Source organism: Plodia interpunctella, chromosome 10 (assembly GCF_027563975.2).
Source record: "Plodia interpunctella isolate USDA-ARS_2022_Savannah chromosome 10, ilPloInte3.2, whole genome shotgun sequence".
NCBI lineage: Eukaryota > Metazoa > Arthropoda > Insecta > Lepidoptera > Pyralidae > Plodia > Plodia interpunctella.
The window spans coordinates 5,176,416-5,189,715 of NC_071303.1; the positions used below are offsets into that span (position 1 = coordinate 5,176,416).

The 13,300-nt window shown below is 34.7% G+C and overlaps 2 protein-coding genes across 2 annotated transcripts in view; both read left to right on the forward strand.

Annotated features, from left to right (window-relative positions):
* Window positions 1-121: 121 nt before the first annotated feature.
* LOC128672808 (uncharacterized) lies at window positions 122-9,441 on the forward strand. Its single transcript, XM_053750219.2, has 9 exons — window positions 122-681; window positions 778-1,196; window positions 1,290-1,389; window positions 3,452-4,925; window positions 5,013-5,241; window positions 5,318-5,476; window positions 5,569-5,907; window positions 6,169-6,312; window positions 6,456-9,441. Exons 3-9 carry the CDS (start codon window positions 1,355-1,357, stop codon window positions 6,584-6,586), a joined length of 2,511 nt encoding a protein of 836 aa, XP_053606194.1. The 5' UTR covers window positions 122-681; window positions 778-1,196; window positions 1,290-1,354; the 3' UTR covers window positions 6,587-9,441.
* Window positions 9,442-11,180: 1,739 nt separating this feature from the next.
* The window catches only part of Pdk1 (Phosphoinositide-dependent kinase 1), a 59,636-nt gene continuing 57,516 nt past the window's right edge, over window positions 11,181-13,300 (forward strand). The window contains exon 1 of the mRNA XM_053750395.1: window positions 11,181-11,392. The gene's annotated coding sequence lies outside the window, so the exon portion shown is untranslated. The remainder of the gene's footprint in view (window positions 11,393-13,300) is intronic.

Sequence of the window (13,300 nt, forward strand, 5' to 3'; positions counted from 1 at the left end):
GATAGTATCGATAATATTGATAGGCATATCGATAGTATGGCCTTTTTCGATTAAAAATATCGATAGTTCGGCAACACTACTGACTGAGTTCCTTCAGTGAAGGGACTTGCGAGTTGCTCTTGTGTGGCATTTGTGTTTGTTTGGTTTGGTGTTGGTGTTGTCAGTTGATTCAATGGAGTTGGTTGTTTATTAGGTTGATTGACATTTTATTATTCCGTGGTTGACATTGATAGTTGTGGTGTTGAGGCAACGGTATTTATTTAATCGTAAAAGAATATTACCCATCGACATTCAATACTCATAAGTGTATGTGCTTGAAAAACTTGATCTTGGAAATATTCCGGGATTTACCAAGAACAATCTTAGTAATTTTTTGGATACTTGGAAGATAGTAGTAGTATTACTGCACATTTATCTATGTTGTTGTTATATATGTATGTTGGGTACACAAAAGCTTTGCCGCCTTATGCTATGTCGATTAAAACATTTATTTTATAGTTTTAATCCTTTCATTATGTAAGCATTAGTTTCTGAAAATATACAACAATGTAGCATATTCGGGTGTCGATATATTGGGAAAAATCCGCCTCACGCTGTAAAATTTTCGAGCCAGTAAACGGTCGAAAAGAAGCTCTTAATACTTCACACGTGAAGACTTATTAAAATATGGACTTCATACAGGTAAGATCTCCAGTCAAATTCAAGTTTATATCAGTTTATGACCACAGTTGACCAAATAATGAAGAACATAACTTAAAATAGTGTTATTATTTTCAGAATAATCCACTAAATCCTTCCTTTTTCCTTCAAATTCGCACCACGATTGCGTAGAAGGTATTTTTGGTGGTAAATCTGCAACAATATTGAAAATTGGCGCTTTTTGCCTTTATTGGCAATGTTTGTGTACCTTAGTTGTACCAGTAACGCCATCTGCGCTGAGCTTTGCGTAATATGCCCTATTCCCGTCAGATTTGCATCAGAACAATGAGATAGAAGACGTTATAGAAGTATTGCTATTATGAAATAAAAGATGGAAATCAATAAAAGTATTTAGAACTTGCAACACACTAACTAGATACAGGGAAGGCAAGTTTCCGTATCCGGCCGCCATTACCGAGTTGTTCGTTCGCCGGGTCTGTGAAAGGTCGCTAGTGAATGAAAAAATAATTCTAATCCAAATTCTCTCTTTTTGAGAGGTAAGTTAATTTTGTATAATTTTTTTGTTGTCTGAAGAATAGAGTTATTCCATCTATAAGCATGTACGTGAATCTATAATTTCATTGTTCTAGATATCTATTCAAGCGATCACCACCACCACGTAATATCCTTAAAGGAATATTACAACAGCGAAACCATGCAGTACAACGGCTTCCATAACCAGCATCCGATGTAAGTAGCATGCCCATATTTTCAAGAAGTTGTCGTAGTTTCCATATTATACCTATGTTCTACAACAAGCAATCATCCTTCCCGACAATTATGCGGATCGCGGCGGCCATTTTGTGAAATGTTGCTCAGCTGATAATGGTTGCCGTTCTATTCTCATAGTACCTAGATAAGTTGGTAAGTGGTATTAACTAGGTAATAATATTGACTCTTATTGATTCTAATAAACTAGACTGGAATGGATTTTCTCTGTTATCAAGCTCATAAATTGATAATTCATGTGTAGGCACCAAATATAGTTAGATATTCCTTCCTTACCTACCTACCTATTGTTGGCAACTGTGTGGTTTGGCTTGCTATATCTACCGACACTTTCAACTAAATACCTAGTTAGGATGGAAGGTACCAAAAATACCAGACATTAAACTTAGAACCTCATATTTACGGATGATATTTTATCACCGTTTTATTAAGTTTACAAACCTATGAAGGTTTGTTCGAAAAAATCCTAATATTATATAACCTTGACCTCGTTAATTTGAAGTAGGTGTAACCTACATAGATTCTTTACTTGCATTCCATGCAAAGCAGTACTTTCAGTTCTTTAGTTGCATATTACTATCACTTTCATGAGGACAGTATTAGGGTTAATTAATCATTAATGGTTGTTAAAACTGATAAAGTAATATCAATAGATGATCAAATCTGAAATCTAATTAGATGGCTATGACCTACTTTGATTGACCCTTAATGAAATTCTTCATGAACTAGGAAAATAAGCTAAAAAGATCTTAGAAAGACCTATCTTCACATGCAAACTTCATTGTTTGGCTCAATGCTCAATACCTATTGCTCTATTGTTTATTTTGCAAAATGTAATTACAATTCACTAAACTAGACTGCATTTTGTGTGTTTTAGTAAGGCATGATAATTATGAGATTAGATAGTACCTATTTCTAGTAGGAGTTTTTCCTACTTATAAATGCTAAAGTTTGGATGTGAATGATTATGTTTGATAGGTACACATTCATATAAAATCTACGGAGTGAATTTTATTTTTTATTATTATGGATAGAACATAACTTGAAATAGAACATTATGGTGATTTTTCATTATCAAGGATTCATAAAAATGGAAATTAATAAATATCTCTGTTATACATAACTTGCTGATGCCCGCGACTTCGTTCGCGTGGCCGAACAATTTTTGGTAATGAGTCAAAATTATTAGAGAAATTTAACTGTACAGGCAAAGTGTAACAATACCTATACATTGTGACACTTCTTCAGGTGTTCCAACATACAACAACAGGCATTTCTTAGCACTTCTATCAGGCTGAACAACTTTTGTTAAGGCATCATTTCCATATTTCCTATAGTTTCACTGGACCATCATGGGTCTGCATCAACCGAAAATGCCTCAACAGAAAATGGAACAACTTTTATTAGGGCGTCATTTCTATATGTCCTGTAGTTTAGCTGTGCCACCTTGGGTCTACATCAGGTGTTCCAGATCTTCAATTTTTATACCTCAATAGAAAATGCTCATCAGACTGAAGAACTTTTGTTAAGGCGTCATTTCTATAGTTCCTATAGTTTATCTGGACCATCATGGGTATGCATTAGGTGTTCTAGATCTTCGATTTTTATAGCTCAACAGGAAATGATCATCAGACTGAACAACTTTTGTTAGGGCGTCATTTCTATATTTTCTGTAGTTTAGCCGTACCATCATTGTTCTCCATCAGGTGTTCCAGTTTTCAAAATAATTTATGCCCTATATGTTGCCCAGGCTTAATATCTATATAACAAAAAAGTTTCATTCAAATCCACTTGTTCTGAAGATTAGCGGTACAAACAGACATACAGACAGTATTTTTTTCAAATTCTTAATCTGTTGCTGTTACTTTATCACCTAATTTTATTTTTATGTAAATTTATTCAATGTACAGGATTTTTTTTCTATTGTTTTATTATATGTATAGATTAGCAAAGCCTAACTAACTGAGCTGTAAGTATAACAGCTATGTAATATCTCTAATATAAAGCAATATTTTTATTTTAGATTCAGACCTCGAACAGACCGGAATGAACAATTCGGAAAAATCCCTTTTTTCAATGGCATGCCTGATTTTGGAGGGCCCAAAAACTTTGGTGGACCCAGAAACAACAACATGGGCAATAAAAATAATTTCCGGCCCAGAAATGATTTTAATGGAATGAGAAATGATTTTCATAATAAGAATGATGGAAATCAAAATGATTTTGGGGGGCCGAAAGAATACAGGCCAAGAAATAATTTCAATAACCAGGCGCAGAGGAAAGAGAATGATGACGATAAACAGATGAATCCACGAGGAAATATGCAGTATTTCAAGAGTGACTTTGGGGGTCCTAAACAGCAAAATTTCCATAATAAAAACAATTTCGCACTTAATAATAAGACTTTCAGCAATCAAAATGGCCAGCCGGGTAATGGCAATGGACAGCAAAATTTCATTCCTAAAAAAGTATTTAATCCTAATGATCGGCAGCAGCAATCCATAGAATTTAAAGGTCGCAAACTTCAAAGTCAGAAAGCTAAACATCCAGGAGACAGCTTGATGAAGCCAAATTGGGATATGGCTAATCTAGAGCCCATTCAGAAAGATTTCTACAAGCCTCATGCTAATGTGGATGCCCGATCAGAGGAAGAAGTCATGAGATATCGTGCAGCAAAGGAAATAACTGTTAGTGGTAATAACATTCCACGTCCAAACCAAATTTTTGATGAAGGAAATTTCCCTGATCATATCATGACTACTATTAAAGAACAAGGGTGGTCAGAGCCTACTGGTATCCAAGCTCAAGGTTGGCCAATTGCTTTATCAGGCCGTGACATGGTTGGCATTGCCTCTACAGGATCTGGGAAAACCCTCGCTTACATGCTACCAGCTGCTGTTCATATTGTTCACCAGCAACGCATTCAGAGAGGAGATGGCCCCATTGCCCTGATACTTGCTCCCACAAGGGAACTGGCTCAACAGATTCAATCAGTAGCCCAAGCTTACAGTGCCCATGGTTGCATTAGAAACACGTGTCTTTTTGGTGGCTCACCCAAGGGACCTCAAGCTAGAGATTTGGAAAGAGGTGTAGAGATTGTCATTGCTACACCTGGACGTCTGATTGATTTCTTAGAAAGAGGTACTACAAATCTTCGACGATGCACATACTTGGTATTAGATGAAGCAGATAGAATGCTCGACATGGGTTTCGAGCCTCAGATTCGCAAGATCATTGAACAGATTCGCCCCGATCGCCAAGTTTTGATGTGGTCAGCTACCTGGCCTAAAGAGATCCAGGCTCTAGCAGAAGATTTTCTTAATGATTATATTAAAGTCAACATTGGATCATTGAATCTGTCAGCTAACAATAATATCAAACAAATAATTGAAGTGTGTGAAGAACATGAGAAAGAGACAAAGCTCACTAATTTATTGAAAGAGATTGCGTCTGAAAGAGACAATAAAGTTATTGTTTTTGTTGAAACAAAAAAAAAGGTAACTAACATATACATATATGTGTCAAATGTTATGACTATGGATATACAACTCGCCGTGCATACTAAATATAATACAAATTTTCAGGTGGACGACATCGCTCGTGCTGTTCGTCGCAATGGTCATAAAGCGCTGGCTATACACGGGGACAAGTCACAACCCGAGCGCGACGCTGTACTCACTGAATTTAGAAACGGAGCTACAACTATTTTGATTGCCACTGATGTTGCGGCTCGTGGACTTGATGTCGAAGATGTTAAATTTGTTGTAAACTTTGACTATCCTAATTCCTCTGAAGATTATATACACAGAATTGGTAAGTTAGTAACGCTTACCTGTTTTTAACAGAAATATTGTATAATCGTGAATTAATATATTTGTTTTTACTTCAGGTCGCACTGGACGTTGTCAACAATCTGGTACTGCATACACTTTCTTTACTAATGGCGACGCGCGTCAATCACGTGCTTTAGTTGCAGTGTTACGCGAGACCGGTCAAAATCCTCCCAATAAACTGAATGAGATGGCTAGAACTAACAACAACAATTCTGGTATGTTTTATTTAACATTTGTAAATTTCATGATTGATAATAATGAAATTGTATATTAACTGTATAATTAATTTTGTTCCAAAAATTTGCAGGACGTAACCGCTGGCAACAACGCAAAGACAACAACAGTGGATCAAGCTCACCCCGTCAGCAAAACAACCAATGGAATAATAAAATGGCTGCAGTGATTACTGAAGACAACCAAAGTACTTATCAGAACCGAAATGTACAACAACAGGCACCTCGTTTCAACAACCAGAATCAAAACAACCAGGGCTATAGACAACAAAATAACTTCCAGAAACCAGTGCCCTTCCCAAGTCCTAATGTGTTTGAGTCTATGGGCAACTATCAGGGTGGCTACAATGGTGGCTACCAAAATGGGTACAATAACCACAACCAGAATGGATTTAACCAACGACCTTACAACAGTATGTTTTATTTGTTTTTTCTAATACAATGTTGTCTATGCCACAACTTTAGGCACATCCCGCCCGCGAACCCCCGCGTAGCAGCCAAGCTAAACACTGCATTCAAATTTTGATTTTTGCACGCTCACTACTAACTGTAAACCAAGAATATATCTAATTCATATTTTTAGCCAAAGTATTTTCTTTTACATCTATATGTTCCTAAGGGACAAATGTTGTTTTTGTTTTTTTTTTTTTTAATCTTATTTACATGCATTGCAGATTCTCGTACTGGAGGCCAGCAGTACCGTAATAACAACAATGGCAACAAATCTGGATCTGGTTCCTCATATGGTTCACCTCCGCCGCATTTCACAACACCTCAACATTATCCTCAGATGCACCCCCATCATCAAGAGATGCTTGGTTAGTATTTTCATTATAAAATAAAATCTGTTATTACTGCAACTGATTCAAGATTTGTCAGTTTAGTAATTACTTAAATTGGTAAATAAAAAATCTCATAATCTTTGTGTTTTCTGTTATAATGATGTAAATAATTGAAACAGGTGGCAAATTTTACGGTGGTGGCGTTGGAGGCGGTGGACCTTGCGGCTATCAAGCTGCAGTGGGCGCAAGCGTGCCCTATGCTCATATGGCTCCTGGGCCTCTCCTCTATGCAGCTCCGGTTCAACAATAATTCTTTAGGGCTGACAACTTTCAACCAAGTATACTGGCCGTCGCCATTTAGAACTTAAAAATTACGTCTAAAACTGATTTTGAGAAGTCTCAATTATTTGAATAAACAAATTTCAATATTGTACTTACGTTTTCGATGTAATCATGAGTAATGAGACAACCAATTTTTTTTATAAGCACGTTTGTTTAATTAATATTGCTATAGATCTGAAAGAATTCTTGACTTAGTTTAATTTCAAGTGGTCTTATTATTTTTTATTTAAAAAAAAATCATTGCATCGCGTTTTAAGGAAATTGTCGCGACTCACTATGCAATAATTTGAGGAATTCTCTTCAGATCAATTTAAATTTACGAATATGTGTGTTAGTTTTGTAAGGGATTGTATCCTCTGTCGAGTCAGTTTCGCATATAGCATTTCATTTATGAACGCCTTTTGAACTTATGTATTTCCTGTTAAGTTCACCTTTAATACCTTTAAATGTGTGCAATTATTATTACATACAATACAATTCAACATTGTCAGTAAAATTTTCTTCAGTGTGAAATGCGGACATGACTGATACAGAATACATGAATCCATTATTATTTATAGTATGGTAGAACCAAAATAATGAAACTGTTTCTGCCTCTAGATTTAATCATTATATTTGTTAGAGTAGTTGGTGTGGGTACCCTCTTGTGTAATCCCGGGTGCCTTTCGTTTTTTTTTTTCTTTCAAATGTCTGTATAATGTACGAAATGCACGAAACATATAGAAGATGAATGAAATTATGTAGGGAGGGGTTTAACTGTGGCAGAAATGTTATCTGAAATATTTTATATAAATTATTTTAATTGTTGATCTTACATGGAAAAGTGGGACATCTTTAGAGTTAGAGAAATTATTTAATGAATAATTGAAACGCGTTAAAATGCTTTTTGATATACTTCAAGATAACAATCTGTATTGCCAGATAAAAATGTGAATATTTTTCGTATGTAAAAAGATGTCAATGACATTTCAAGTCACTGATTTCAAGATTATTTTTTTATTGAAGATTAGATCTTGATATACTTGAATATTTATGTCTAGGGTATTTAGTCTGCGTCGATTGGACTTTGATGAGCGGTTTGACTTGAAACTTGTTCAAACTTAACTTGTTCCATACTTGAAAAGTGTAGAAAGTATGTAAATAACATGCATTTATCTTAGGGCGTTTAGAGCGTGATAAATATAATCGAACAACGGTTACACTTTCGTTCTAGTAGCAACATAAGTGATTTATCATTTTGTTTTTCGATTATTTTTGTGTTTCAGATAATTCATCTATTTTCTTTGTACGTAAACGGGTTCTAAGGGCTAAGGATAGGGATGGATAGGTACAAATTATATCTATTGAGTATTATCAGAAGCCCGTTACTGTCCAAAGATTTTGAAAAATCTGTGATATTTCATTAATATAACCTGTCGTTGCGTTTGTCAATTGTTAATACATAAAGACACTTCTATGGAATGTGTTTAACTAGACAAAAATATATTTTTTGACTATTTGAGGGAATTCAAGAATGTTTGTGAATACAAAACTCGCAAGTCATTCACAGATATAATATATGATAGGTGTAAGATTTAATAATTTATTGTTATTCAATTTAGTTTTCAGTTACTGGTAGGTGACGAAATTGAACCAGTTCAGGGACGTAAAGTTATTATCTATTTAAGTGTTCCATTACGAGGTACACATCTCGGATGATATATAATAGCAATGAGCCTCAAACAGAGTTAAATAAGGGGTGAACAGCGTGTTTGTGAATCTCGCATTTGTTGTATCTCATTGAGATGCGGGATTTGCTTTGTTATTTATGTACATTATAAGAGAAAGACTGCCATGAAAGGGATGTGTATATATGCATAAAGTCATCTCTGAGATGTTTGCCTGAGTTCTAGCCTGGACATTGATTTGCATCTTCGCCAGACGTGTGCCGGGCTAGGTAGTTGCATGCGTTTTAGATCGGCGTGTATCGTGTCGAATGGTCGCGGATAGCAGGTAGATCCTGTATTATTATGTACAAAGTACTGCACCCACCTCTACTAAACAACTGTGATAATAACACTAAGTAGCGTAGCAGGCGATTTATATACTAGTTACGTCCAGAGAAGGGATGACATCATATCTGACATACTGTATTGTGATAATAATATCAAGGCGTGGCCGTTTCGGTACGTTTTGACTTAATGTTTTCTCTAAAAAACAAGACTGATTATTTCTTATTGATAAATATTTTATACATGTTCCACTTTGACTGAATGAATTAAGACGTCTGTATTTATATTGGTAGTATTTCATTGCTGTGTGTTTTCTCAAAAATTGAGTATTCACTATGTTGGATATGTGTCAAAAAGCCTTTCCATGTGGTCACCAAAATGATAAATTTTATGTTCGTTCTTATATTTAATACAATATTTTCTACTTTCTTTATTGTGATGGAAAATGTTGTTGACAAATTATGTGGCAGCGGCAGTATAAACACTACTTATAAAAAATATTTATTTTTGTTAATAATTTGCAAAATTTTATTTTACTCCGTGTAGTGTATATCTAGGCGAACGTACTTTCATGCTTATTTAATTAAGAATTTTTCAAAAGCGCGAGTTCGTGAAAAATATACATAGATTTTTAAGTATGTGGCAATGCAGATCTTCATTGATATATATTACGAACGAAATAGTTTGTATTTATTCAATTTTTAAAATGGAGGTATAAAGCTCCTTATACAAACTGTCCCGAAGGGAGGTCTTCTGAATGTTTCTGAGAAGTGCATTTCTTCTATGTAATACAGTATTAAATTCAGATTAATAAATGGATGTATAATTATTATATCTTTAATATTTTATTACAGTCATCAAGAAATCCCTTAACATATTTTTTTCTAATTCCTATGAATTTTACTAGTGAGAACAAACTGGGAAAGTAAACGTTTATTTGCCAAAAACGTGAGTACAAATAGACAAATTGATGTCAAAATGAATTAAACCTACATGTTTTACCGAATATAGGTATGTAAATATAAATAAATAAAGAGGAGCATGCTATCCACTACAAATCCAAAACAAAAAAAGAATTTATATGTATACTAGCCCTAAATTCTATCCGAGTCTATCATTAAAGAAATCATTTAAAAGTGTAACATTTATCAGTTAATAAAGACTTGAGGTGAAATAGATTTAAATTTTCGATGGAGTTTGTTCTAACTCTAGTTCATATCCGCAATGATATGAACTACATAATCTTTAATGACAAGGACAAAGTTGTCAACATAGATCATATTGTCTGGAAAAAGAAAAAAAAACATAAGTAAATTTGATGGTCAAGACAACCCTAACTCAGGGTTAACTGTTCGTGACAACCACTTCTACTGATACACGCAACTGTCCGTCCACCCGGACGTATCCGAATGAAATGAGTGCCGAAGGGATTCAAAGCTACCTCCCTTTTCTCAAACAGATGGGACGGCTCGAGGCTCTATAGCGAACTATATTAGTACACTTAATACACTGTCGTCGAATAGTTTCCAAACTTGCCGGATTCGGTGTACATTGCTGGTTTTCTTTACCGATAAATAAAATATTCCATTATATTTCCGAAACATTTCTTTTTTGACGATTTTGTCTACCTGTCTTGTTCAAGGGTAATCTCCGGGAAGGCCAGGGTCACGTTGCTGTATGACTGATGTATTGGGAGTATTACTGCACATTTATCCCGCCAGAGTACAGCACTATGTTCGGTACACAAAAACTTTTCTACCATTTGCTATGTCGATTAAAACGTTTATTTTAGAGTACTATATTAATCCTTTCATTATGTAAGCATTCGTTTGTGAAAATATTCAACAATGTAGCATATTCGGGTGCCGAAATATTGGGAAATGGTCTCATGGTCTAAAACTGAAGTCTTAAAAGTCGACAAAGAGCTGCTAAACGTGAAGCTAAAATCAAATATGTGTCGTCGTATATGAAGTTAACCCTATGGACGGTTTTTTGTTTATATTTTTGATTTGAATAGTTTTTGGGTGGAAATGGTTAATTGATATGTTGAAAAAGTGGTAACACTTTGTGTTCTGAAAGCCTATTCAACAATCCACTAAATCCTTTCTTTTTCCTTTTCATTTGTACGGGCTCCGAATCAGAAGGTTAAACTCGCACCAAGATTGCGTATTTGTAGTCGTAAATCGGCAACAATATTGAAAATTGGCGCTTTTTGCCTCTATTGGCAATGTTTGTGTACCTTAGTAATTGTACCAGTAGCGCCATCTGCGCTTTGCGTAATATGCCCTATTGAGATCAAATAGAGATAGGTTGCTAGCCAAGTTTGAAGAAGAAGCCTTTTTCCTTGATTGACTTTACAACAGGAGAAATAGCTGGCAGTACATTAGTAGTCTTACTTTTTTACTTCTTGGCTTTAATTTTTCGTAACGCAATCTATACACAACATGAACACCTATGGAGATGTAGCAGTACAAATTGCGTAAGTGGTTGAGTTACTTAATAGTTAGCGAAAAATACGCGAGATGGCGCCTTCATGTCAAATTGCGGTCTGATTGGTCGTCATCTGGGTTGAATGTCTGATAGTAGTATGTACCTAATTCACGTTATTGTGGAATTGCAAAAATAAAACTAATACTGCCATTGAATAGTGCATTTGTAAGTGATTTTCTCGACTGATTCAAAGTGTTCTTATTTTATTACATTTAAGTATTAATGTACAATTAACACAAGTGTCAAAATTATAACAACGAACGAGGTCATTTACAATGGCTGAAACTGTAACGGTATGTAATATTTCAGGTTTCTTTGAAAAGCGACTCTATTCTAAGTTTTGTTTACAATAATTGAGGATTTGTTAACGCTTACGTTTTTTTTTAAATAAAATTACTTCCACATAACCAAACTTTCGCTGGTTGCTGCTTGCTAGACCAGACGGCCTTGAGTCTAATCTTGTTCAAGTCAGTGTCGTTTGTTTATCAATAATTTTGTCTAGATTGGAGGACCGAGGACCGTATTTTTTGCTTAATTTGTCTCGTTTAGTTATACTTACTTCGATCTTAAATATAAGTTGAGAAAAATTGTATTAAATTCATATGAATTTAAATAAGTACTGAGCTATTTTTATGAAAATCTGCCTAGGTACCTACCTACCTAAAATATTAGTTTTCTAATTTAGCAATACCTATGTAAGTTCCATACTTACATATAGGTAAATAATAATTTGATGATTAAAATATGCAATACAGTTTTAGTCTCAGACCCACAGCTCGACCGTAGGTAGGTACTGAAATACACAATCATGAAATGCAAGTTTTAAATTGATCAAAGTTGGTTTAGCGGTTTAGCTGTTAAAGCGTGACGGACTTTCGCATTTTTTATATTATTAGGGACAGGTACAGGTTATGGTGCGAGGAGTGAAGTGGCGACCCAACATAAACCACATTCAGAACCGAGATCATCCCTATATTGTTTACTTTCTTTTGCCCGCGACTTCGCACGCGTGAATTTCAGTTCTTAAAAGGAATCGGTTATTCTTTTATCGCGTATTCTAAGACTGGTAAAATTTTTTAAATTCGAATTCGTATTTTTGTTGTTCAATTCCCCGTTTCCCGCTACGATTTCCGCTACGTGTTTCGCTCCGAAACTTGTCCAGTCCCGTTTCCTACAAATTGTCCCATAAAAGTTTCGCATAAATTTCCATCCCTACATCATTCCCCTAGAGACGCAATTTTCAAAATCTAGTTATTTTCATTATTATATTTTACTAAAATTTCAAATAATGTTTACTTCAAAAATGATGACATTCCATACAAACTGTAACCCTTATTTCAATCTCTTTGGAATGGAATTTCCAAAAAATTCTTTCTTAGGAGATGTTTTCTAATCGTCTACCTTCCTGCTGAATTTCATATTTCTAGGTACAGTCGTTTTTGAACAGTATACGGTGACCCTGGGCTATATAGGGGGACCCCAATCTGTGTAAGAAAAAAATAATAAAATTTTGTCCACAATGCCACTTAATTGCGCTTCAAAAATTGGGAGGTTTCATTTAATTTTGCAACCCCTGATCCCCTCCTCGGGATAAAATATTCAAAATCTAATAAATGCATTATTATATTTTACTAACTGTCCTATAGATTACTAACCACAAATTTCAAACAAAAATTTCTCATGTGACTCACTTCAAAAATGACGATGCTTCATACAAACTTGCAACAACTACCTATTTTAAATCTATACTATAAGGATGTAATCAAATCAATGTTCAAAATCTAATTAATGTAATGTATTATTTTTGGATGGGAGGGATGGAATTTCGAAATATTCTTAGCGGACGTCTCCTAGTCACAATCTACCTTCCTGTCAAATTTCATCTTCATGGGCTCAGTAGTTTTCGAGATTTCATGATACGTGAGTGAGTGGTGTTTTTCGCTTTTATATATATATATATATATATATATATATATATATATACATATACTAGCTTTTGCCCGCGGCTTCGCTGGCATAAATTTCTTAGCAATCTAATCATCTCAGTATTTTTTTTCGCGTACTCTGTAAGACTGGTAAACATATATGATACAAATTCGAAATTTTTGTCATCTTTAGTTCAATTTTCTGTTTCCCGCTGCGTGTCTCTTCCCGCAAACTTGTCCAATCCCGCTTCCTGCTATGTAATAATATAGTAGTAG